Genomic DNA, 27,411 nt, shown 5'->3' on the forward strand with positions numbered 1-27,411 from the left:
TAAAACACTGCTTTTGTAAATTGATCAGTTTGTCCTCAGCTCTTTATGACAACAAGATTTCACCTCTGTTCAGAATGGTCGTTACAAGGCTTTGATCAATATTTGTGAAACATACACATTGTGCGTACAGTGGTAATCCATGGAATTCTCTTTTCTTAGATCATGTGAGACAATCTATGAAATTGATATACAATAGATATTTATTTTTTCCATTACTGGAGCAGCTTCTGTTGGATTTTCTTTACTGTTTGTATTGATGACACTCATTATATTTTCAGCCACTGAGAACACAAACAATCATTTTGAAGAATTATTTTGTGTTTACCTGTTTTCCATGAAAGCCCTACTATACCAGAGCGGGTCAAGGTTTTTGGGGAAGACCATATAGAAGCTTCCATTCGTTGTTGTTTTAATCAGTCTGTAATGAGTATAGAAAAGAAATTTCTTTCTAACATTATTACATGAAATGTAAACACAAACTAACCAACTAAACCAATAATGAACATACAGAGGTTAATCTTGTGTCATCACGCAATAATAAGTCAATCTAAAAGCTGATTTACTAAAAGGTTGGTGTACTACTCCACCTGTACCACCATTAAAAGTAGGCAGTTTGATTGCCATCATTGTGAATCATGAGCAAATGTTCAGTTCAACAGTGTGGATGTTTACTGTAAATCCCTCCTTCCCTATTTCCCTTATATCATCCTAGTGAGTGATGTGAGATTAAACGGCTAGCTACGGAATTAATCTAAGTCTCGTTTTGACATCAGTCGAGGCATTCAAGCATTCCATTGTTTATATCACTGAAAGTAAAGTGATAGCCTGTGCAGCTATCATATTAACATGAGTGCAGATAGTAGTTAGAGAGAAACAGCAAAGCCTGAAATGGTGCAGACTTTTTGAGTAGAAACCTCCTAAGAAGAGTAGCGTTGTTTATCCTCTACACTGCGACAGCACTGTCCTGGTGTCAGGTCTGGTGACTTATTGCATGCTGTCGGTCTTCTTGAACTGATCTGAGGTGAGTTTTAAACATGGTGGCGGTCCAGTCCAGTCCAGTCCAGCAGTCTATGCTTGTTTGGCGCACTCACCCGCCTCTCACAGCCCCACCCAAACATCCCATGGTCCTTTTCCACCTGCTCCCCAGTGGTAAGCAGCTCTTCTGGGAAAGGTTCCTCCTACTCTTGATCCAGGCCTTGTCAGGATGACTGCATGAGGCCCGTCAGCCGTTTGCCTGTCAGTGACTTGCCCTGGGAGTGAATGGAGAGCAAGAGAGGTGAGGGTGACAGCTGTCAAAATGCCATTAAGTTAAAAGCTTTCTTGAGGATTTAGAAAGAGCAGTGTGAGAGGTAAAATGGACGAGAAGAGAGACTCGTCGTACAAAATATGTAGAAAAACTGAAAGTAGTGATGGAAGGTTAGCAACCATTAACAGATGATAGTCAATAAATGAATAAGAAACTAATCAGTGGAGTACAAGCTAGACTTAAATGACACATTTTTACAGCTTTTAATCATTCATGTTAAGATTCAGTGTTTGGTTTTCTATAGTGGTTTCAAGTCTGCATTACTAACTTCTTTAGGTATTGGGGAGAAAGAAATAATACCTGGCAGCTTTCATTTCTTACATGATGCAAAACTAACAACTTTCAAACATAATGAAGCCAGTGGAGTACAAGGATGCCTACTTAGCATGAATTTTACATTTTAAAACACTCATTTTAAGCATTTAACCTGAATCCTCTCATTCAGTATTCAAGCAAGCAATTCTTTGTTTACGCTTATATGGCTGGCTGAATTAATTAGCGCAATTAACAATTTTGTACCCTCAGTCAGCTAATCACCAGACCATTCGTTAAAACCAATAGAGAACAAGAACCTCTCCCCTCAGGGAAGAAGCCAAAGTACAGCAGCAATGCGAGTTTAAATCAGTGGGAATATTTGAATTACTGAGCACAGGCAGTAATTACTTAGCAAGTTTTCCAAGTACAAATTGATCCTGTAGTTTTAATGACTGTAGCAGTGAAAGTGAACGAAAATAGCAAAAATGGGCCAGAAAAGGCTTCATGACTAATACACCAATACAAAATCAGTCTGATTAACTATCATAAAGAGGCTTGTTCTCCTCATTGTTCCAGGATTGCTCCAATAAAATCACACAGAGTGGATACATGGAGTCACAGTCATTTCTTAGCCTGTATTTTGAGATGTGACATGGTGTTGGTGCATGCTGTAACTCATCACACAAAGCTCAGGCTTTAATAAATGCAATTTTAAGAGTTAAAAGCAAAAGGCAACGGGACACTCACCACACTCCGAGTGAACTTCTCCAGGGAGGTGCGTCGCCCCTGCTCTGTTTCAGGCTGGGGGAGGAGAAGCGATGTAAGTCAAAGAGAAAGTAAAAAGGGAAAAAAAGAGGGGGGGCTTCACATTTCAATGTTCAAAGCTAATATATTCACCTACATTTCACACACAAATTTGTTTACATTTAAGGCTCAATTCAACAAAATTACAGAAAAAACAAAATAGCATTTTTCACATGAGGACAGTTCTGTGTATTTGCTGTGGCTGGAAAATATACAGGTAAAAATCAGAGTGTCCACATACTGGACTGTAGCTCCTCGAGTCCTTTTATCACTAACTGAAAGAGGGCAACATTTCAACCCCACCAGGTCTTTATCAGGCAAGGTTGAAACATTATCTATTGCAGTCAGCAATAAAAAGACTTGTAGGGGATGTAGACGCACCATCTCTTTGCTGTTCTGAGAAATACAACATGTAGCATTCAACTTCCCATTCTAATACTGGTCTACGGGAGTTGTTGACTAAGATCATTCAAATTAACAGAGAAAGGATTGTGCAGCCTTTCACGTCTCACAGCCAGGTGAAGCACACACTAGAACCGACAGCTCTACTTCACATAAAACAACGTGTGAACACCTGCTGGCGATTGCTACAAGAGCAGCATCCAACCACTGTCATTATTCTGTACACAGCAATTTTCTCAGCACTCCTACCTCACCGTTTGATACCACAAGAAGCAAGGTTTGATTTTATTTATTTGGTTGAATCAACCCTTTAAGGCACCTCATTGACATCCCTACAATGCTACATGAAATGATACCATTGCATTCTGATGCATTCTGATATTGACCCATGAGATGATGTCAAACAGAAACACACACATACTTTCTTCCTTGCCATCAGCAGGTCTTGGTAGACGTTGGAGCGCAGGAAGCGTGTATAGCTGTCACTTTTCATCAGCTTGTAGATGTGGTCCTGAATGAACAGAAGAGAGGAAGTATACACAAAGTAAGAAAGAAGAGAAGAAGATGTTTAAATGTTTGCCGAATTGAGAGCGAGCGTAGTTCTTTTCAGTATAGGTCAGTGCTAATGATGTGTGAATCCTGCAGTGGAAACTCAGACAGTAAACTACACAAGGCAGTCACCGAGGGAGCAGGATGACTGAGGCTCACTGCCAACTACTATAACTGACAGGAGCAATGGTTTCTTTATTTAACTCTTCCCTCTTAAGCCTGTAACCGTGGAGGAAATTTGATAGACACCAACCTCATCCTCCTCCCCTAAATCTTATCCATCTCCCAGCGAGGCGTATTATCTCTAGAAATCACTCCACAATATAAACCCATTAGTAGATACTGGTGAACCGTGTGAGAAAGACAAATGGAGCAGGCAACAGTGTGGGATAGTTTGTGAGGAGGCAGCTCTGACACTGATCACCTGAAGAGATATAAATTAAAAGGGAGATAAAATCATTCTGAACAGCACTGGATAGGAGTCTTGCAGTTTTCTGTTGGGTTCACAGCAAAAATGAAAAAATACTTATACACTATCAAATATTATTATTATTATTATTGTACTACATTAGAAGCTTGAGATAAATATTTCTGACTTCAGATGCAGGATATTCAGCCACTACTCTCTCTTTCTTCTCGTGTCTTATATTTTCCTACCTGTGCGTCCTCATAGCTGTATCGTCCCGGGTCTTTCAGGTTATGGCTCGTGCGTTCGTAGCTGTGAGAGTCCAGATTGATGGAGCTAGGCGCCCCCTCAGCCAGAAATTCAGTCCAGATATCCTGCGCCCTCTGTCCCACGTCCTGTTGCGGCATCCTCTTCAGTTCCTGCACAGCCAACCAGAACCTGCATACGTACAAATCAAATGCACCTCAGCGGATGGTTTTACAAAAAGAGTGTCTAAACAAGCACAAGATCTACATTCAATATCAATGCATATATATTTATATAATTAATTATATAATTAGTCTCTACACCAATTCACATTCATAAATTCATTAATAAATGTTTGATAAATCCTCCTGTGTGATAATCATAATCACTAGTTTATGACCCAGGAGAACATTTTATAGAAAATGCTGATTTTTATTTTTATTTTTGTTAAATAAACACAGGTCAAACTTGTACATTTGCATATATAAAGATGTGTGTAAAAATTTAAAATTTTATACATTCTATTTCCATATTTGTATACTTTGGGTCAAATTAGGAAAAGTCTGACTATAAATAAATGTTTTATGGTGTTTCCAGCTCTCAAATGTAAAAAGGAGGTCAAATTTGACCCTGAACAGTAAGTAAGGTTTAAGATTGAGTAAAAAAAGTTTAAAAAAAAAAAAAAAAAAAAAAAGAATATCCAAAAATCAGACATTTGTGAATATACCTGATTATATCATACTGACATTGATGATTCATTGTGTCTTGATAATTACTACAACAACAACTGAGCTTTCATTGTTTCACTCATTTAAAAAAAACAATTTTATGAGAGAATAAATGTGTGGTTGAGAGAGGCATTTAAAAAAAAAAGCAGAGACACAAACCATAGTGGAATTCAAATATATGTAACATACTCTTGTGCACTGATTGCATTTTATATATTCTCACACAGGCTTAAGGATTCTGGTGTTCCTGCTTTAAGTAATACACAGGAGAGGAAAACAGCAAAGGTGAGAGAAACAACACATGATTTGAATCTTCAATGCTGCAGGCTCCTGCAAAGCAGAATCCACTCAACTACCAACTGAGCAACATCAGAGCACATGAAGGTTTCACAAACTATAACATCTAATTCATCAAAATCAGCTCATTAAAATGGCAAAGACATTTCAAATTTTAACTCGCCAGTGTGAGTCTGTCTGTCTATTCCAGTATAAGTTAACCAATATGCAGGAAAGCAGGTCGTTAACTGTGTTAAACACCAGAGGCAACAGAAAGCCGCTGACTGACTGCCCCTAATATTAGTTTGTATCTATATTGATCTGTGGACTGCTTCAGCAATATAGAGAGAAACACCTCTGGGGTCTGTTTTTCTATCTTACTCACTCTCTTCATTCTTACTCACTGTCATTTTCTCTCTTGTCTCGCTCTCTATGTAGTGCCCCTCCAAAAGCTCCCTCATAAAAGCAAAAGCAATTAAAGGTCCAGGAAAAGAGAACAAGAGAGTAGAAGAGTGGGAGAGATAGGGGCTGAGGGGTGAACGGCGATAAGGGCGTATACCCTCTCTCTCATTCTGTGTGTGTATGCTTTTTTGTGTGTGCTTGTGTGTGCGTGTGCGTGTGTGTGTGTGTGTGTGTGAGCGTGTTTGTGTGTTATCTCCATTTGTAGCTCATAGGTATCAACAACCTCTCCGCTCTATCTCACAGTTCATTTCTGGACTCTGTGAATCCTAACAGGTCTCTATTCCTCTCTCTTGCAATTAGAGGATGTTCTCTCTCTTTCTCTCTCTCTTCCTATCACAAAAACACCCACTCATTGCCTCTTTGGTTCATAAAGGGATAAGCATTACATAGCAGTATGAATCTTAATATTTGCAGTGTGAATCAATAAACAACAACTCTGTGAAATCAACGACTTAATTAAACTAAAAGAAGAGCACATCCTTGCTGAGGAGTACACACAAACACACAAGTATAGAGTTAACAGCTGCAAGGCACTTTCTCCCACTGTTGATTTATGGGATATAGCTGATTAGCCATGCTGTTGGCTACCTGTTTGTGTTATCTGAGGACACTGGAGGCCTGGTTGTATAGAAAAGTAAGTGAGTGTGTTTGTTTGGAGCAAACCCTCCATCTCATATGATGGAGGAGCGATTGATTTTTCAACGGTAAAATGAGGAGAAGCTGAAGGTGAACGGAAAAAGCAGATGGACAAACACTAATGCAAATTTGCAGAATTCGAGTAGTTTCTACTGTTGACTGACCATACTAACTTATACAGTTATCAGCTGATCAGCTACATGACACTAACAACACGACCTATTTCTACATTTTAGAGATGTAAAAACACCCTATACACATTTATTTTAGCTGGACTTTTCCTAATGTGACCCATAGTTTACTCAAATGAAAATAAAATGCATCTTTTTTTTTTTAAATGTTGTGCAGCTGATACACATTTTTATATGAGAATGTACAAATCAGCACTTAAACATGTTGTATACATCATTATCTATCAACTTAAAACCGTAATTGTTAATGTCTTTTTCCATTTAATCAATAAAACATAAGGATTAATCAACCTTTATTAATTACTGATGAGGAATTTATGAATGTGAATTGGTGTAGAGACTAACTATGAGTCAGAATATGAATAGTATGTAAGGGTTAAAGAAAGAGCTACAAGAATATGTATCTTCTTGAAAATTACAACATAAAAATCCTCATTTTAAATATTTTTTAATACAAACAGGGTGTTGATATTAAATTAAAATAGTTTAAAAATCTGATCTTATTTAACTCTCTTAGGTAGCATTTTCTAATAAGGCAACCTTTAAATAGAGTTTATAAACACTCTCTAATGGCTTAATTAATGGTTAATAAAATGATGTGCTAATGTCTTAAAGATGAATTCTAAGCCATTAACACAGCAAGTCTTGGTTCGCCAGACTGAGAAAAATCCCACTACAACCTTGTAGAAAAGCTCTATTATTAATTAATTATTGAGACATTTTTGTAGCTTATAAACCCTTTATGAAGGCTGACCCATTAGGGAGTGCAACCCTCATTCATTTTATATTCGATCCATGTACTTATACTGCTCTGTGCTGCTCTTTCCCATCCAGTTTTCCCAGCAGGCATCACTGAAGCATTATTTTATCTGATCTTTTGGACTTTCCCCTGCTGTTGCTGTAAAAAGAATCCAGCATGTTAATTTGCACTGAGTGATAAAATCCTTTTGCTCAGCAAGATGTGTCTGCAGCTGGCTTCTTTAAAAGTCAGAGAGCAATTATACTTGCAAGTGGGGAAATAATCTGTGTAGAAATGCAGCTTACAGCGTGTGTTCATGACATTTAAGTGTAGTTCCTTGTATGTTCGAGCTCTATCTTCAGTATTTTCCAGACAATGGAAGTGGAGAATCTTTCACAAGTAATTACTTTTCCTACTGTACAATTTACAGTGTGAAAGTGGGTTGAAGTGGTAGATTGGGATGCCAAAGAGAAACCAGTGTTTTTTGGGGAGTATTTTTAGAGCAGTCAAAGCTTTTGAATATGTGTTACCTTGCAAAATCTGAAATGAAGACACACAAAAGGTGCTTGCTGTTCAGCTTTTAAAAGAATCATCTCACTTAGAATTCAGAGAACAGTCCCAGGTTTCAAAAACATCAAATCCTGAAGAAAATTTGCTGTGAAATTACTGTTAACACCATGTTCCAAGCGTTTCCATTTCACCATGACGTAAAAATGATGATGAAGCATCTTGTGAGCTCACCGCAGGTTTTCTGAGCTAAACTCCGACTCCAGGAACTTGAGGAAGAGTTCCTGTCCTGCAGGGTCCTTCAGGGCCTCCTCCAGAGAGAAACCCCACTTCTTCACCCGCTGCTGACTGGGCTCCTTACTAAAAGATGAGAGAGTTTGGAGAGAGAGAGAAAGAGAGAGGGAGAGAGGGAGGCACTTTAAAGCATCCACCTGAAGCTGCTGCAGGGAGGTCAAGATTAAAAAGAGATTAGAAGAGATTAAATTACAGGGAAATGGTGGAGAGCGCCTCAGCGTGGGAGCGGTGGTGGGCCGAGAGATGAATACAGAGGAAGGGATCAGACATTAAAACCTAAAATTTGATTGGCCTCCGAGACGTCTAGAAGGGCTGATGTTGATGTGATATTGGTGTCTGGGAAGCTGTGCATTATGACAACGCTCATCTGAAATCCAATCACTTTAATCTCTGCGGGGAATATTTTCTCCTATCCTGCAATTAATCAATTCAGCTGAATTATGAAGCTACATTAGGCACAATGATTATACGTCTGCTCTAATTAATTCTAGCATAATTCAGGCAGGCCAGAAGTTGAGAGCATAGTTGTTCAGAGCTGTGCCCGCCCTCTGAAAGAGATAATATTTTAGCTCATTACCTTTATATCTCTAACTATTCAATGGACAATCAATACTTAGACATTGTGGTAATGTCTGTAACACATAAACTGAGGAATGTTATTTGATTAGAATTGATTGAGTAAGGCGAGCGACCTCTGAATTTCCTTCACTACTTTAGAAAATGGGCTATTACTCAGAATAATTACTGGTAATTATCCAGCGCTGCACTTCATAGTGCCGTTAAATCACTGTTGATTCTACCGCAGTGATCTGCTTGTGTTCAAGATACTGATACTCATTTCCGGAAAACGCATCATTTAGTTTAAATAAAATAACACTTTTAGACATTGGTACATCAATTAAAATGTGCTTTGTTGGACTAACATCATTTTCAATGTGCACTGTTTGAGTCTGGCAAATTACACATACCTGAATTAGTTCAAATGTTTGAGCAGCTTACAATATTTCCTGACAGTAATGAAAATGAGGTGAAATGCACCGTCCAAAAACAGAAGATGTTTATTGAAATTTTTGTCTTCAAGAACAAATGAACAGATATTCAGTGAATATATATTTTCTAACAGACCATCAATAATTTTGGTGTGAGTGAAAGGGGATTTAATTTGGACTGAAGCCTCGTCATTGTTTTGGTCTGTAAGCAAATACACAATCTGGCAAAAACACAAAAATGTGCTTATTCCAACAGCATAACATGCATGAAAGACTTTCTATCTGTGATGGTAAATAAAAAAGAGATGCAGCAAACAGTGTTTATTCAAAAACACCATGGTTAGTCTGTAGAATATACAGCATCACTGCACAGCATCACTGCACACTATAATCATCTATTTTGTAACTTGTATCTGACTCTGATACGAAACTTCTAGATTCAATGAAATGAAGAAAATGTTCACCAGCTGTGAAAGTGAAAACTGCTGTGCGTTGTGGTTTAATACCTGGCCTCCAGATCCCAGTAGGAGGGGTCATCGCTGGTCCACGGGTTGGACGGCTCTAGCGGTGTCAGAAAAGGGTCATACTCCATGTACTGTTCAATGTAGCTTATCAGACTGATACACACAGATACACACAAACAAACACACACACACACACAACATTAGACAGAGATCAGAAGAGGTTGAGGGCATAGCTAGTCAAAAAGTTAACACTCAGTGACATTTTGAGCAAGTGTTTCAGTGAGATTATTATTAATTTCTCTGTTTACACCAATGAATTGCAAGTAAATCTCTAACCCACTTTCCAGTTTACATATAGCAAGTTCAAAATGTTCTATTGCTCACAGATAATAAGACAAAAATTTGTACTAACACATTATTGTTTCTTTCCCATAACATGTCACCCATCCTTCATCACCTGTACTGCTGCTATACTGCAATTAAGTACTAAAATATCTTCAAGTTATTAAGAAGACAGCCAAGTTTAAATTTGCTCTGGGACTATTAGAAAAGTCACCTACAGTGCATTACATAACAAACTCTCTCTATTTTGACCCTACAGGTGGAATAAGTTGAATACAGCTTTGTTTTATATTTAAACTAGAATACAGCTTCTAATTGCCTAATCTAATTGATTTTAATGTACCTGCTAATGTACCCCCCCAATCACCCCCCATTCTACGCCCAACCCATTCCACTCAATTCCTGGATGCCTATTTGATAATTTTTCATATTTGGTCCCATAGACAATTGACCCAATTACTGTTTGACATACTTTAGACTACATCAAATACATAAAAGGGTCTTTTTTCTGACTCTGGGAAAGTGGGATAAACAGTCAAATCCCCTCAAACTACGGTATCTCTCTTTAACTATGGGATATATGGGATGTCACATTAAGGCTATTCTCTGTGATCTCCTTTTGATAATTTATGTAATATTTTTCACTTCCATTCATTGAGCCTCCCCTAAAATAGTTTAGAGCTCCCCTGGGGAGGCCCGCCTTTGGATCCTCTGATATATATTGTGTGCGCTGTTATTGGAGTAATTATACATGCAATACTTTTTAAAAATAATTATATCAAACATTAAATTGTTGATAGTTTAGCTGGAGCGTTTATTAGGTTTCAGGAAAATACCTTTAGAAGAGCTACTTTGTGTAATCATTTAGGTGTTTGGACCTAACGAAACCAAAGACACCCAAAGGCTTTAAATCAACCCTACAGAACAAGAATAGGAACTAACACATAGCACCCGACTCTAGCAATGTAAACTAACTGATAATTCAACCAAGAAATTATACTAAAACTAATACTCAAATAAAAAGAGGATGTCAAACAAATTGATGGATTAATGGATTTTTTTTAAAAATCTACCAAGGCATGCAGAGGTCGTGAGACAGAGTTCATTTAATCATCAGACCAAATGTATGTGAAAAGAAGTCCTCTCAAAATAATACAATGTCTCAGATAAGAGTTCAGGAAGATTCATCCTTTGTTCAGCACTTCTGCATTCCAATGTAAAGGACAGCCGAGCCGAGAGATTCAGGACCACAGACAGCGACAGCATGAACGCAATCCTTTTCATTCTGAACTCTGTGTGCTTGTTTTGATGGTTATCAAAGTCATTTCGTGAGCACAAAATACACTGAAGTTTTAGTCATTTTGTGCCAGTTAAAAATTTAAGCACAGACGGAAACATTCAAAAGCTTACAATCAAACTGAATGAGCGCCACACATTCTTTGCTTTCTATTGTCAAAGCTGTGTATTTAAGCAGTTGGCATTCCTTGCTGCCAATCTACACATCACACCACAGAATAATCTACTTGAACAGGGAGGAAGTGTAATTCTGTGATAGTCTGCTTTTTACTGTGCAGTAAGCATCATCAGGCTTCTTATGATGATCAGCTAATTTGTTTGTCTAAAAGACAGACTCACATACAGTGAGTATGAATGAAATATCACTCGGACACACAGGCGTGGGTTACGTGGGCTATATTGTTGAACTTCACTGAAGCTGCTGTACCAGAATGTGTTAAAACAGCTGTAGGAATATGTGGAAGTTAGGTTAGGGTTAGAGTTCAAACTGGTGATGAATGACATCAAGATTTTGCGCTAAAATGTTGAGTTTGGAAATTTGCTCTGTATGTTTGTCAATGAATGATGAACTTACATATCAATATCAAAAAACTTTAGTGGTTTGGTCAACACATTGAATACATATTGGGTTCTACAACAGTAATTCAATGGTATTGGCTTACTGACACTATTCCTAATGAGAAGAGATTAAAGATATACATTTGCTAGTTGCTCTGAATGCTGTCATCTAACATGATTAATGTCATGTTGTTTCATGCAGTGTTTTGGTCATAAACATTCTACTTGGTGGAGCACCAATTAAACTCAGTTCCATGCATGAAGTCGGGAGGTTAAAGGGTCAGGGAGGCAGAGCGAGGAGCAGAAAGCAGTAATCATAGTTTTTCTGCTCTGTTGGGAAGTAATAACTGTCCTGACTGACTGAGCAGAGGATGGAACTGGCAGGCAAGTAAACACCACTGTTTATCAGCTGCACAGCAGGGATAGGCGATAGCGGTACACACGTGCACACATATGCTTTTATGTCTGTCTTGCAGCATACAGCTGATGGACAAAATAACAAGAATATGTATGCGATAGGCCCACGATGAATGGAACATTTGTGAAGCTTACATCCCTATGTCTATCCCAACGCCACCATGGAGCATCTTTTGATTTTATTCCCTTGATCAACTGTATGCCCTAACCATAACCATTTCTCCTTGAACGTCACCCACTGGGAAACACATTATATCATATTATCAAGTCAGTATAGTTAAGTGTGTAATTTGATTCCTGAAGTGTGTGTTTCTTAAAAGTGACGTTTTACTACTTTAAAATCCCTTTCTTTTTGTTTCAATGTCATCCCTCACTTCAACCATCCTTTCCTTGGATGCCAGACCCCATTTTGTAAGTAAAGTAAGGCTGACCTTATTTTTCTCTTTTCCATTGGCTGTTAAAATGACCTTGTTTACACCTGGCATTGACATGTATCTTGGGTGATCTGTGGATGATACTAAATGCGAGTGTAATCTACCACCAAGGTGCATTGTGATCCCATCACTCAAACCACTTGCTGAGGTGGTCCAGGACGCATTAGACCACATATCTTTTGTAGTGTAAATGCTAATGCGTCCTGATGCATCCCTGTAACAGAAAAATACATCATCAGTGCAGGACATGGTGGTTGTTTTGGTAAAAATGTTCCAGTAGTTGAAAAACTTGAGTTGGAGTAGTCTGAACAGTTGGAACAGGCTGTAGAGGGACATTAGTTCTTGAACCATTTTTTATTAGCTCTTAGCTTTTTAACTTCCCCTAAAAACCCACTAGAAACAAATGTGGTGTTTGTCTGATGTGATAACTGTAACACGGAGCATTTTGACCTTCTAGCAGAAGAGACGTAGGCAGCAACGAAAAATTGGTCAGCTTGAGACGCATAATGGAGACAGGTGTGAATTGCAGTGTGTCTCGGCTGCCCACTTGTGATCAGATCACCAGAGACACACATATCGGTGCCAGGTGAAAACAGGCCCATAGATGGGAGTGACATTGTGACACATATGTTGAGTGACACATGCCAGACTGTGCCTTGCCCCAGGCCTCCTATTCTAAAGGGAAATATAAGCAGAAACCACAACCTTACTTCATGCGTAACCCTAAATGGACTTCACCATCCAAACACAAGTACCCTCAATTTCAACATGCCACACTGAAACCAGATGGCGTGTCAAAATCACCTCCATCCGTCACTGCTTGAATACAGATACTGTGAAAGGGAAGTCAGGTTTGTCTCATTATAGATGGTCAAGAGAGCGCGCAGCAGATGGGAAAGCATGCCGGCAGGGTTGACTTTCTGTGAGAATATCTGATGCCCCCTTTCTCAACTGATAAGATGAAGATTGGACACACTTTTTCAGAAAGTGCAGTAGTTTTGGTGCAAAGCAGTTTAGATTACCTTTCAGCAACTTTAGACATCTTCATACAGTGACGGTCTAGCTGGGTGTTCAGGAATAAGATCTGAAGAGGAGAAAAAAGAAGTTGCAGGTTTTGTTAGAGAGAAGTAAAAATAGTGGCATTTTATGTCTTGAACTGTTTTAAATATCACTGTATGGTTGTCTACCTGCAGCAAATATATAAACAAGCATGACCAGTTGACTAGCAGCTTTCATCTCAGTCAGTGGTATTGTTTGTGCATCTGCTTCATCTAATTAAGACCTATTTTCTCAGTACTGTGTTGCTTCATGTTGCTGTTGGATGTCTGTCCCCCTTTCTGATTTTTCATTAACCTTTCAGTCCGCTCACCATCTGCCACTGTCAGAAACTTGTTTGCATTGGAATAACTTCCCTTTTTGTGGGGTGACTCAATCTCTATTTGTGCAAGAAGTAATACGGCAGATTGTGTACTAAAGTTGACCTGGTTGATAGTCTTCCCAGTAGTCTTTCTGCAGCAATTAAATCAGATTCTGGTGGAATAAATACTACACAATATAAATATGGAGGGGATTTCATCATTTTTGGACAAACTGTTTAACAAAACATAATGTGGGATTGTTTACTGTACCTCTTTCTCCACATCCTCCTTGGTGCCTTTTCTGCAGTGGTGCGAGGGAGTATGTATGGGACTCTGAGACTGTGTTCCCTCCTCCACCACACCGTACACTGACTGGGCAGTTTGAAGATGATGAGAGTGGAGCAGAAGGAGAGGTAACAGAGAAATACAATGTGTAATTATTATTTTCTTGCAGTGCAGATAAGGCATGAGAAGAGCTGCCAAAGAAAGACACAGAGCATCCTGGTGTAAAATTAAAGGGATACATTTCACAAAAGCTGGCACAAAATGATTGCTTGCATGCAAATTAATCTCATAATTGAATAAGTTTTTATATTATTGTGTTATTTGTCAGCTTATGTCCACTGATGAAAAAAATTATGATCACTAGTAATCACTAGTGCAAATACCTTCTTAACTCTGTGAGGATTCTTCATGCGTCTACATTTCCTGATGTCCATCTCTGTGGTGTTCACACATCCAGGCTGAAGATAACACGAACTTAAAGCGTTACTGAAGTTGACATTTTCATACTTAAATATTTTCTTTGAAGGTATGCCTGTCTTATTTTACAGTAAACCCAAAGAGAGCAGTAAAAAGACAGAAAAGTCAAAGAATAGAAGATAAAGTGGGCGGCCTCGATCTCACATGTACAGACAGAGGCTTACCACAGGTCTATGAACGTCCCAGAAGGCTCTCTCCTGGCTGTCGAGGATCTTCCTCTCAGTTTTATCTTTTTTCCTGTCGATCCTGCAGATGAGATCAGTCAGTGTGAGAAATATCGCATGCAGCTTTCCAGGTATTAGCATTAGATGAGGGAGTTGAATCAGGATGGAAGGATAAGACGGAGGGATATAATATGGAGATTAGAAAGTCGAGGGTGTCCAACAGTTTTTAACATTGCTGAAGCTTACATTAAGAGTCTGGCATGCTCACTGCACACACCATCTCCTCTGTAGACATGTGTGCAATCTCGGTAACCGGTGATGTGTACAGTACATACTGCAGAGTTGCCATTGCACTTCAACAATGTGATTGGCAGTGTGGGCAAATCTACAGCAAGTACATCCTTGGTTGACGGACAACCATAAAAAACAGCTGATTCTTCTGTACAATACTGATGATTTGGTGCAATTTAAAAAGCTACCAGTGTCTTTTTTTTTTTTAAATGTACATTACGCATAATGTATATTTACAAATTGGCTAGCTTAGAGATGTAAGTATAAAGGATCTTCACATCCTCCTGTCCACATGTCCAAGTGTTCTTGAGCAAGACACTAAGCCCTATATTGCTCCACATGTGTGTATTGCAGATGTGGTAAAAGGCAAGTCACTCCAGACAAAAGTGTCGCTGAGTAATACACTGAAAATCAAGAATGCATTATCTGGATAACATTATATTCTTCTGTGTGCCAACCAAAAAAGCAGCCACATGCAATTAACACAATGTTTCAAAAAGTCCTGCAGGGGTCTTAATATTTTGTGTCTGTCTTTAAAGATCTTGGGACCATATTCTAGGATTATCCCTTGAATTCAGTGTGCTTTATACTGAAGATCCATAAATAAATAAAATTGAACCAAAAAATAAAAAAAAGGCTTCAGTAAAGGCTGATGACAACTTGAAGCAAAGTAGGTATCAATCATTCCCTCACTTTTACTTCTTCTGTCTCCATTTTCCATGTGTCCTAAAGCCTGTCAAAAGTCTATCATTGCTGGTGTATAAAATGATTTATGATGTCAGCTGCCTCAGAAACATAAACCAGTAGAGCTGCAGTGAGGATAGGAACACTGGATAGGTAATCGTATAACTCCATAACAGAAGGGTTAATGGAATCTGTCAGAGACATTGTTTATGATACAGGATGTCACATTGCAGTATGTTTGTACATTTGATTGCATTGTACTTCACTCTGTACTTAGGTGTGAATGACATCACTGGCTGCATTGTAGTTTCATGTGTTGCCGTGGTAACAGTGCACACTTACTTGACCTGGGCTTCAGCCTGCATGTAGATGAACTCCCACTTTCTGGCAAAGGCTCTCTGCAGCCTGGCTAGGTTCTCCTGTTAGAGAGAAGATAGAGACACACATTTCATTTATGATCACAAATCTCGGAGGAAAAGAACACTAAAAACAGTCATTAAAATGAAATGTGAAGCCATGCCTCAGTTTTAAAGTTTAAGTCTGCAATGAAATGAAGGTTAAATCTCATATTATCACAGATACACAAGTCTGACCTTTAGGAGGTTGTTTTTTTTCTGCCCCAAGCTTGGCACACAGATCAATACTAACAAGTAATAGGTTAAAGTAGCAGTCCGGCACTCACCGCCTCATAATCTGCCAGCTCCAGCCTTGTCTTATTCTGCATGGTCCGCTTGCACAGGTAAATAGCTGAGAGGGAGACGGAGAGAATCAAAGACTATAAGATTTATCAGTTACGCATTCTCCTCTGTCCATTTATCCATTCACCCCATGCATCTCTCGTCCCCTCACCTCTCCTCACCTCCCATGGTATGAGTGTGTGTAATCAGTTTCAGAGGCCGCCTGTCCACCTATCTGTTGCTTTAGGATTATGAGGTGGAGTGTGAAGAGGCACTGAGCCTTAAACTTCAGCCATGGCTGCCTCTGTGACAAGATGAAGGGCAGGAAGTGGAACAGCGAGTGACTAATCCCATCAGCTGGTCTTTACAGCCGAGGGTACAAGTTGTGCTGCGCTGCTCAGTGTGAGGTTATTTGTATTCATATTCAGGTACAACTTGGCATATGCTGCGTTCACTCTGACAGGTAGGGTTTCATTATTACGTGCTCCATTATACTGTGCCCCACTAAAACCCAGACTGATGAAATAATCTTTCTTGTTAAAAGCTCTTCAGCAGAATGAAGAACAAGACATTATTAAAACACTTCATTTAGCCCTTGTAAGCTACATAAATATTGTTGCACAGTTAACTAATGACACAGTATTTCATTTTAAGTTTATGACACAGTTTTTAGGTGCGATCAAGCTGAAATGGCCAAACCACATGACACTAAGATGACAACCACATGACACTAAGATGTTTACAGTTTAAAGGTCAGAATCAGGTATTGATTTATCACTACTGTGAAATATGTGTGAATAAATTCCTACCTTCTTTTTTTAAATTATCTGTCTTTCTTTGTTACCTTTTTATAGCATCACCTACATGTCAGCATTAGATTGTGCCTATAGTGGAAATTGAGACAATTATCTATACAGTTTAGTTATTTCTACAGAAGTGAAAGACACTGTGGGAGTTGAGTAGCAGTAAGATCTACAGATAAACTATACATATTCACTTACAGGTTTGTGCACTATAATTTGTACTTTATTTATTTGCATGTTGCTTAGTGAAGATGAAATAAATAGCTTGTAAAATATATTTTCCAAAGTGTCATTTCAGGATATGATAGATGAAAAAGACATAAACCTGATAAATGTTTGTGGAATGCTGCCTCATAAATCTTTGTTCTTGATATTAATCAACAGCTCTATCAACCCTCCCTCAGCACCATACTACATATTACAGCACCATTTTTAAACATTGTTCTCTGAATGGAGCAGTGATTAAGATAATCCATTTATGACTAAGCACTGCTCTTTTAAATATGGAAAACATGTTGTTCACCTATAAAAGCAGTGAAGGAGCTCAAATGAATGGTGGAAGCACAGTGGTATCAGTATTATGTTAGGGAATAGGGATACTTAGTTTTCTTTACTCAAAATAACAGCTTCTTATGGCTGTATATTGATTTGCATTGATGTTCTGAAGTGTTATTGTCTTTCTTTACTGCATCAAATTATAAAAGTAAATGAAATGATGAATATGTTTTAGTAAAATACTTGAATCACAAAATCAGACAAACAGAATGTCATAATATCTCTAGACTTTTACCATAATCAGTGTTCTCGGGCTCCCAACAGTTGGATGGCCAGAAATATGGTGCCTGAGGGGGGAACAAAGGGAGATGGTGAGAGTGGAACAACAGTAGATGGTTAGTATTTCTCTTACAGACAGTATATGCAATAGCAATGCTGCATCGCCGAATCTCTGAAAACTGAAATGTATAATTTAAAAAAAAAAATGCAAAAGTCAAGACTATGCAGGCAAATATGTTCTTTCCAAACTGAAGTGATGACAATGACCTTTACGAGACAGTTGTTTTTTTCTTGCACTGCCATGTGAGCAATTGAAATATATTTATATATATATTTTTTTTTTAAATCAGGATTAAACGGTTTCAGAACAGCTGACTCTGAAAACTTTCCCCCCCTGTAAGAGGCATCCTGGGGTCTTGCAGAGACGTGGGAGTACTGCAGCAACACAATAAAGCGAGAGGCGATGAAAGCTGCAAAATAAACAACGGGAAGGCAAACAATAAAAGCAGCAGTCGAAGAAGAAATGCCGAAAGTATTGTTATTGACATAACTTACTGTACGCCGTCTTAAATCACAGTCTTAAAATCATCTACAGTTGAGAGATATTGCATGATGTTAATTGTTTAGATTTTACTTCCCTGTGTTTCTCATTGTCTTACACTTAATTTGCCTGGAAAATGAAATGCTAATGAATGGTGATTATCTTTATGAAGCCTTTCTGCTACAGCATAACACCCCTCATCCTCTTCTTCCTTCCTCCTCCTCCTCATCTCTCTTGTCTTCTCTTCCACTTTATACTTTGAAGAAGGAGAACCAAGGTCAAAGCACGACAATGTGCACCGCTGTCTGGTTTAATTAAACTACTCCTTCAGCGCCGATGGAGATTCAGCCCTCCAACAAGTCCCTGTGAATAGGGAGGAAGGAAGATGCTACACAGAGATCATTTTAATCTCGCCACGTGCTGCCTCGCCATTCCCCACTGAGGAATTTGAAAAACATTGTTTCCTTTTTAATTAAGAATTTCAGGATAAAACAGTCTGGCATAATTAATCTGTGACTTTTAATGCCATTGTCTTGTTTTTCAAACAGCGACGGAGGAGTAAAATGTCATCTTTTTGTCGCTTGATGTGAGTCTAATTCTGGCATACTACTCTACTACTACACTACGTGTCTGTCTGGCTTTTGGTAGCTGCTTACTCAGCCCGAACCCAGACCTGCTTCCCTCGCTCGCTTGATGAATATTTTAACAGATCACCATTCATTTTTAATAGGGTCACAGGATCCCAACATAGAACTGAAGACGCTGTAGACAGTGGACAGGGCCTTTTGTCATCAAGACCGAGATTGCTGCGTTGTCATTTCATAAGAGAATGAGTAATCTTGAACAAGTGATTGGGGTCTTTATGAAAGTAAGCTCCTCCACAATCAGATTAACCTTGATGGACTTTTCAGTATCTCTCACACTAATGCAGGCTGAAGAAGGGATTAGTCTGGGTTTAGGTCTGTTATGAAAGGTGTCTGGCATTGTGCATTTAATATAATAGTGATTGAGTACATAATAATATAATCCATATACAATAAAAAAGCACTTATTTGAAAATTAAGCTATTTTATACATTGCGATTGTGGGAATGAAGCATGCTAAAGGATAAAACTAAGGATATTCTATGTTTTGTTATTAACTGAAAATAATAAAAATGCTATTCAGCTATTTAGGTAACATTTGAAATACAACTCAGTATTGGATGAAGAAGGTGGTATTTACCTTTATTCATGATTCTCAACAGACCATGTAACCCTAACCCTGACTGTGGCACCAACTTTTAAAGATTAATCCTAGAAATTGCACATTGAGTATCGGTTTGGTGTCGAATTACAAAATGTGAAAATGGTGCATTAATAGTAAACCTTTTAGGACTTTCTGTGCCTTCATTATCATTTAATGCTTCTCACCTGAAAGCGGTAGAAGGTGCCGTCATCTTTGAGGGAGAGAACATGGTCTGAAATAGGGAAGAAGTACCCTTGAGCTGCGATGAGACTCCCGATGTGCATGGCCTCAGCTGGGAAAGGAACAGAACAAAATGTACAGATCACTGCAGGTTCATTTTAAACGTAATGCACCGTCTACTGGGTTGGAATTAACTCGGCAGAAACTAAATCGGTCATATTTCAGAAAAACACATGACGGTATAAAATGTCAGCTACAGAATGTAAAAATCATTAGAATATGAGCCTCCAGAGATATAGCCGGATACATTTGAAGAGAAAAAACAATGGTATTATTTTTTACATAATTGAATGTCAAACAAAGTTATTGATCACAATTTATCATATATTTAGATAAGGAGTTGTATCTGTATTTCATCTATAGGATCTAGCCCGGAGGCAGTTTGACTGGGATGTAGATGGATGACTCAGTGATTGAGTCAGTGTTCAGGCTGTGGGCTATTGTACTGTACCAACAATAAACACTGCTCTCCCACCACCATGCCTGGAGGTCAGGCCAACAAAACAAATCCATTGGAGAAAATTAGCCACTATTTTAGTTTTAATATTCTGCTGCACACACACTGCTGTGTTGTTTCTGGCCTGCACTTTGTAGAGTTGACTTGTCAAAAGCTCGTTTTCTGTTGATAATGTTTCAGTTTCTGGCAGTGATGGCTGATGGTGTTGATCTTTGCAAAGATTGACCATTTACTCTTAAATGGGTCTATGGGCTGCTGCTGAGCAAGACATCTGTGACCCCCCCCCCCCCCCCCCCCCCTCAATATTAAGATAAAGCATGAATTGTGTTGCACAATATGGTTTTTCAATTGACAGCAACATTAAACAGCCACGGTACAAATCTAAACCAGGAACATTGAGATGAATAGGGTGAAAGAAATAGACCAATGCTCCAATTTTACCTTTCCTTTGCCTTCTCAGAAATTTTGCAGATGCTATAATTACAATAATCTCTGCTCAAAGTGGCTATAAGGACAACTCATGAGTTGATTTTGGTTTGTTTTAAAACAGGTGTTAAAAACTGCTCCCATTAACTTTGTATATGATGATTATTATATGTAAATAAAGCTTCTTTTGTCATGAGAGACTACTGTCTTAGACAAATAAAATATTATATCCAGCCCAGGACAGGCTGGTGTTATTTTTCAAAACCTACCCGGATCTTCGATGGACAGGTTCTTCATCATCCACTGCACAATATCTGCACCTGAATCAGGTCAGACAAAGAAAGACACATGACTGTTATACAGTGTGTGGTCACAAAGAATTAGTATTTCATCTCAAGTAACTTGAGATTGTGAAAAAGGTCTCACGCTGCTGGCATTCAGGAGACTCGATATTGTTTGATGTAATAAGCATAAGTCCTTTTTTTGCAGCAGAGACAAAGTATTATCTCATCTGAGCTTCCCTTCTGCTTTCTCTGAGTCCTGAGGGAGGTGGTGTTTAATTCTCTATCATTCATTAGTTTCCTGGCCCTCGGCACTCAGCTGCAAACATTTGAGCTGCTGTTCTGCACATCCATCTGCGGCTGTAGTAATTGTGTTTATTGATACGCTCTGCTTATGGCATATTTGGGTGATGTGTTTTCCATAAGTGCGAGGAGTGAGGGGGAAAAAACAGAGGAATGTTAATAGCCTTTCTTTGTTTCCATCATTTGTTTGGGGTGTGTCATAGCCTCCCACTGTGGCTCCACTGTTAAAGTGATTTAGGTTATGACTCGAAGCAACTACAGCCACAGGCGGGGGGGCTGATATTAATCCCTACCTGTCAGATTCCACTTGCTGATGATGTTTTGAATCTTTGTTTATTCAGGATTTTTTTAACTTAGTATGCTTACCCTGTGATTCACATTAATACCGTTTCACATGTTAACACCTAGTGTACAGTCTCGTCTCTATTGAAGCAGTCAGGGGTTGATTGCCTTGCTTAAGGGCACCTTGACAGTAGGAAGACAGCATTACTCATTATGTTTCCACACTCACATTTTCTTTTCCAAACATTTAATCAAATGTTGTCCTCCCACTTTCCCTCCAGCTATTTAGCCATTCTGCAGTGATCCAATGCAGGAGAAACAGAGCAGGCGGCTTGACGGAGCCAGCATGAAACGCAGCCACAACACATATTGTGTTTTGGGTATAAGGGTAAGAATCACCAGGAGTTCTAGCTTGTACTCTTTCTTTTCCGTTACTACTTCAAATACACTTATAATTATTATTCAGTGGCATTGCTATGGGGCTCAACCACAAGATGCAGTGAGATGACACAAAGTATCTCCTGGTTGCTGGACTCTCTTTTGATTAAATTCGAAATTTTTAAGCTTAAGTGGAAAAACAATGATTATAATTGAAGTAGCACCTCACAAAATAGGTGTTTTCATCAACCTAATTTTAAAAGATGTCAGCAAAACAAAAGTTGCACATTTAAGAAAATACACTTATTTGCTTTCTTGCTGACAGTAAGTTAAGAAGATTGATACCACTATCATACCTGTCCATTCAATATAAAGCTGCAGCATTTATCTTAGCTTAGCATAAGACTAGAATCAGAAAGAAACAGTTAACCTGGCTTCCAGGTAACAAAATCAACCTAACAGCATCTCCAAAGCTCACAAATGAACACTTTATAAGTCGTTTATTTAATCCATACAAATAAAGTGTAAAAACAACCATTTGTGGTTTCATGGGGGGTTTGTGCCATGAGGTTGCCAAACAACCTGTGGAGGTTTCAGCATTAATCCTCATATCTAACTCTCTGCAAGAAAGTGAAAACCCACATTTCCCAAAAATAGAGAACTGTTGTTTTAAGGCAAATAAAAAAGAGCACCTTCCCCTGAAAAAAGTACCCCTGAGAACAAATGACAGAAGTGAGTCATCTTTCTTTTCTTGCAGCTTTCCCAAAATAGGATCTAGGTATGGAGCATCTCTGCATTTCCCATTGTCTCCTTTTGTTATTCCCGTATCTGTGGCTGTCCACCATGCACTTGCCATATACCTTTAGAGCATACACTGCTGGGTTTATCACTATATGACATGTGTCTATATCTCTACTATATTTCTTACCTGTGACAACACTGGGGATTTTGGTCATGAAACTTTTGACCGTTCTGATGGGCACACCCTCTGTCTCATCCTGGATGCAAGTGACAATATCTTCAATCTGCAGAGGGAGAAGACAGACAAGAAGAAAGGAAAGACAGTTTGATAAAAATCTGGGGATTGATTAAGTGTGCTATTTTTAGCATTTTAATATCAATAAAATATCACCACATTTTCCACTCTGTATTTGATCATTACCATGTTCCTCTTTTCATAGTTTCTCTTGCTCATGGTTTCTCTGCAGTTGAAGATAAAATATACACCTTTAACAGATTAATTCTGTGTATTAAGTTCACAAAATATGCTGCTTGGTTTGCAAAAGAGGAACATATTATTGTATTATTCCAACATAGACACATAGTTTCTCAGAGTTTCTGATATATAAAAGGCATTCAATTCATTTGACCATGATATACTGATTTTATCATCCCATGAAATGTACTTTGAACTCCAAAACATTTAGTGGAGAAACATTACTTCCAGTGTTGACCCCATGCTAGTTGATGTAACTAATAAATATAACCAGTAAGGTCAAGTTTAAATAAATAAAAAAATCAATCAATAAATCAATCAAACTTTCTTTTCATGACTAATTGTCCATTGGTTTACCATGTAGATTGATCTCTCACTCTAGTGTTCTGTCAAACATCCCATTTCAGCAGTAAATACATTACATTAAAGATGCAAAATACAGTAACATTAATTAGATCTCTACCACTGGCTCCTCTATATGGTCACAATGTCTACAATACTGAAAACATCAGTTGAGAGAAAAATCTCAATACTGAGTCACATAAAAACCTTAAAGGGGTTCAACAGGACAGCACATGCCTTTGGCCTATTATCACACCTGTACAGATGTTACATTGAAAAACTAAACAAAACAAACACTACCCACGTTTCACTGAAGTCATAAAATTGGAGTATGATTTACTGTTGTTTTGATTGTATGTTGACACCCCCTCTCTGCACAGATGCTTTTTTGTTTGCGTCAGAGAGTGGGATGTGAGAAGTTGGTCGCTTTGGAGACAGCTATCGCAAAACTACCACACAACTCAGCAGCTATATTTAAACCCTGAATCAAATCCTGACCAGAGAGAGAAGAGGGGGAGAGAGGGGGTGAGAGAGAGAGAGAGAGAGAGAGAGAGAGAGAGAGAGAGAGAGAGAGAGAGAGAGAGAGAGAGAGAGAGACTGAGGTGTTTACATGTTTTTTTTCTTTTATTTAACACATGGACCAATAATTGATCACGTTAAAGAAGTGCGAGAAAAAAAACAACAGTACAAAAAAATATCCTGACCACGTTCACAGCCTTACCTATAGACAGACCTCCAACACTTTCAACCTCCTGGGCTTCTAGTACCTACAACATATTGTAGGCTACTGCACATACAGGATGTCCTCACGCAGCGTACATTTTTCAAACCCCTTTAAGCTTTATGAGTACAATTCTAGCAGGCACCCACGCCACTTGGTCAAAGCTTACATTAATACTTCCACAATGAAACATGCCCCAGTATACAGCCTATACAACATGTGTATAGGAACTCAACAGTCAAACTCAACCAACACCTACACAATCAATCTTTTTTTTTTTGTTCAATGAGGAAACAAGCTACAAGGTTGTGCTGTGTCTCCATTACCTTCTCCACACAACATCTCACGGTCATAGTTATCCATCTTTACCTCTCAAAGGACACCTTCCGAAGTGTGAGGCTGTAGCTAGTTAGCCTAGCATAAAAGAGCGCAAAACAGCTAGCCTAGCTCTGTCCAAAGACTAAAAAACAAATTAAAAACAAAAAAAAAATCACCTTTCAAGCACTGATTAACATGTTGTATCTCATTTGTTTAATCTGTACACAAACTAAAAAGTAAAATGATCAAGTTTGACAGTGTAACTGTTTCCTGGCCATGCTTGTGTTTCTGCACTAACGTCAGGGCTCCTCACTCTTTCAAGGTAACCATGGTATAAGGGAGTTGTATAGTTGCTGAACGTCCTTCTAATCATATTCTTCATACATGTCATCATTTATGTATTATTTTGTCATCTTGTTTTCATTTCTTGCTGCCTGTCTGTCTGCCTTGGGCTATTCTATACATAACTATCACATGTCAGTCCTGGAAGAAGGATCCCTCCTTTGTTGCTCTTTCTGATGTTTCTTCCATTTTTTTCCAACTAAAGTATTTTTGCTAGGTATTTCCTTATCCATATCAATTGTTTTAAGAATAAGGAATGCTGTATTTACATATTGCACCCTGAGTCAAATCTGTGATATTAAGCTATACATTTGACTATATGCTATATTAAGTTATGCTATGTCGTCTCCTGGCTATAGCTTCATACTTAATCGACAAATATGAGAGTGCTATCAATGTCTTTTTCTGTTTTGTTTTACTTTTAATTTCTTTATTATATGTATAACAGAAATTGAAAACCAATAAATATATTCAGCCAGGAAAAGAAAACAAATAAGGATAATTTCCAAAAATGTAAAACTGTAAAACATTTTCTCTAAATGAGCCTGGAGTCCTGGTGCTTGCAAGCTGCACAGGTCTTTTTTATCCAGCAAAGTGCATCGCTCAGGGACATAACTGCAAATACTAAAGAAAAGAAAAAGCAGAGAAATTCACTTCCCAAGCACATATGCTTCCAGCCAGTCTGGAGATTTAAATTGACAAGCCGCCAGCTTTTACTTCTGTGGCCATCAGACTGCTGTCACCCTTCTCTTCTCTCTTGTAAAAAGGGACAAATCCTGGCTGTCTGCCATAAGCAAGGGCACAATATAATAATACGATTCTAACAAGACCTTGATGGTGTGTGGAGACAGCTGCTCGCACGACTTTAATGGCTGCTGCTGTCATGAGCAATCCACTCCTGCCCCCGTTAATCAAAGCGGGAATTCATTATAGATTTATTTTAGGTTACAAAAGAAGTCAAGCCAAGACTTTTAGGGAGAAAAAACACCAAAATTGCCTCCCGTATGCCTGATGACAAAAGACACAAAATACTATTGTTGTTTCTTCCAGAAAAAAGTATTAAACAATAAATCCCATTACATGTGCAACATTACGTCTTTATAACAAGTAGACTAATTTTTGCATTAGATGAGTCAAAGTGCAAAACGGTCCACTTCATGCAAGCATGTGTTGGATTAGTGGTTAAACTAATATTACTCCATGAGGTAATAATGACTATACTACTACTATTGACTAGACTATTACTGATGTGTCATCAGTAATAGTCACTGTTGTTAAACAAACAATTATTCAAACTTGAAAATATTCCAAGAACAAAATTCATTTCGTCCGGTCACATCTCTGGGAGGTGGAGTGCAACATCAGCACCTCACAGGGCTTCAAAAACATGCATACTTTAAACATTTGTAGTGTGTCTGCAGCAATTTGTGAAGAATACAATACAGATTCTACCTGAGTATAAAGTACTGTGATAGATATTCCTCTTCCCAAATCACTACTGAAGCACAAACCCCTATAAGTCAGCAGATCAAACTAAACTGCAATAGTTTTAATGAATACCTTTTCTTTTTTAATCAATGCCTGTTCTTTAATATTTAATTCATAATCTGTCAGTAAAGGAGGTAGAGGCAAATATGTTTGAAATTGTATACAGCCAGGTAATGGATTTGGAGCACATTTATGTTATTCCCTGTTCATTATCACACATTGAGTATATCACTATTATTACAAGAAATAGATGCAATACAAAAATGCAAAAAATGATAGACTTGGTGGGTTAAATACTTATAACATGTATGCTTACTTCGATTTTAATAATCACAATGCACTTCTAGGGTGTTATTATAGTATTTGTGTTCTCTGTGCATATGTTCTCTTGTTCTTTTACAGTATCATCACTTAGAGTAAGGATTAGGTTTGTGTTAATATTATGATAAGGGTAGGGTTTAGGCATATAGTTGTGATGATTAGAGTTAAAGGACAGCAAATGTACTGAGTCAGTCCTCACAAGCACCTACAAACTTGTGTGTCTGGTATGTTTTTGGGTTGTGTGGGTGTGCCTGTGCTGTATTCTCATGAGTGTCTGCATGTTTTTTTGTGTCTGTCTTCCTGTCTCGAGTGCAGCTCAGTGGGAGCATATTTCATCGGACTTATTGCGAGCCGCTCTATTTAACACCCTGTGGGGCAGTGGGCTGCCTGATTACAGTGTTATCACCACATTCTTAGCATGGACCAGCTACTGGGCAAGCAGGCAGCTTGGCAGACGTGGGTTATGGAGAGACAAGGACTATGCTGTTGATTGTGGTTTAATGATCCCCTTGGGCAAACAGGATGGCCGGCCATTTGTACGCACCAGAAATGCAGATGCCATCCCCTCCACCAATCAGTGGTCTGTTTAGTGCTGGGCTGAGTGTCATACTTAATAGAGTGTTATGTAAGAGTGAAAAAAGCATCAGAGCATAACATTTATTAAAGTCACCATGCAAAAATGCTGACAATGGACAAATATTGCAAAAGACTGAA

The 27,411-nt window shown here is 38.4% G+C and overlaps 1 protein-coding gene across 1 annotated transcript in view; it reads right to left on the reverse strand.

Moving 5' to 3' along the window:
• Positions 1 to 1,199: 1,199 nt before the first annotated feature.
• The window catches only part of rgs6 (regulator of G protein signaling 6), a 78,318-nt gene continuing 52,106 nt past the window's right edge, over positions 1,200 to 27,411 (reverse strand). The window contains exons 2-17 of the mRNA XM_062436849.1: positions 22,878 to 22,974; positions 20,975 to 21,025; positions 19,768 to 19,874; positions 17,831 to 17,882; positions 16,243 to 16,307; positions 15,903 to 15,979; positions 14,586 to 14,667; positions 14,328 to 14,402; positions 13,930 to 14,031; positions 13,324 to 13,385; positions 9,297 to 9,407; positions 7,742 to 7,867; positions 3,974 to 4,160; positions 3,189 to 3,278; positions 2,309 to 2,362; positions 1,200 to 1,250 (exon numbers count right to left, since the gene is read on the reverse strand). Coding sequence (XP_062292833.1) covers positions 1,200 to 1,250; positions 2,309 to 2,362; positions 3,189 to 3,278; positions 3,974 to 4,160; positions 7,742 to 7,867; positions 9,297 to 9,407; positions 13,324 to 13,385; positions 13,930 to 14,031; positions 14,328 to 14,402; positions 14,586 to 14,667; positions 15,903 to 15,979; positions 16,243 to 16,307; positions 17,831 to 17,882; positions 19,768 to 19,874; positions 20,975 to 21,025; positions 22,878 to 22,974 — 1,389 coding nt within the window. The remainder of the gene's footprint in view (positions 1,251 to 2,308; positions 2,363 to 3,188; positions 3,279 to 3,973; positions 4,161 to 7,741; positions 7,868 to 9,296; positions 9,408 to 13,323; positions 13,386 to 13,929; positions 14,032 to 14,327; positions 14,403 to 14,585; positions 14,668 to 15,902; positions 15,980 to 16,242; positions 16,308 to 17,830; positions 17,883 to 19,767; positions 19,875 to 20,974; positions 21,026 to 22,877; positions 22,975 to 27,411) is intronic.

This window comes from Scomber scombrus, chromosome 17 (assembly GCF_963691925.1).
Source record: "Scomber scombrus chromosome 17, fScoSco1.1, whole genome shotgun sequence".
Taxonomy (NCBI): Eukaryota; Metazoa; Chordata; class Actinopteri; order Scombriformes; family Scombridae; genus Scomber; species Scomber scombrus.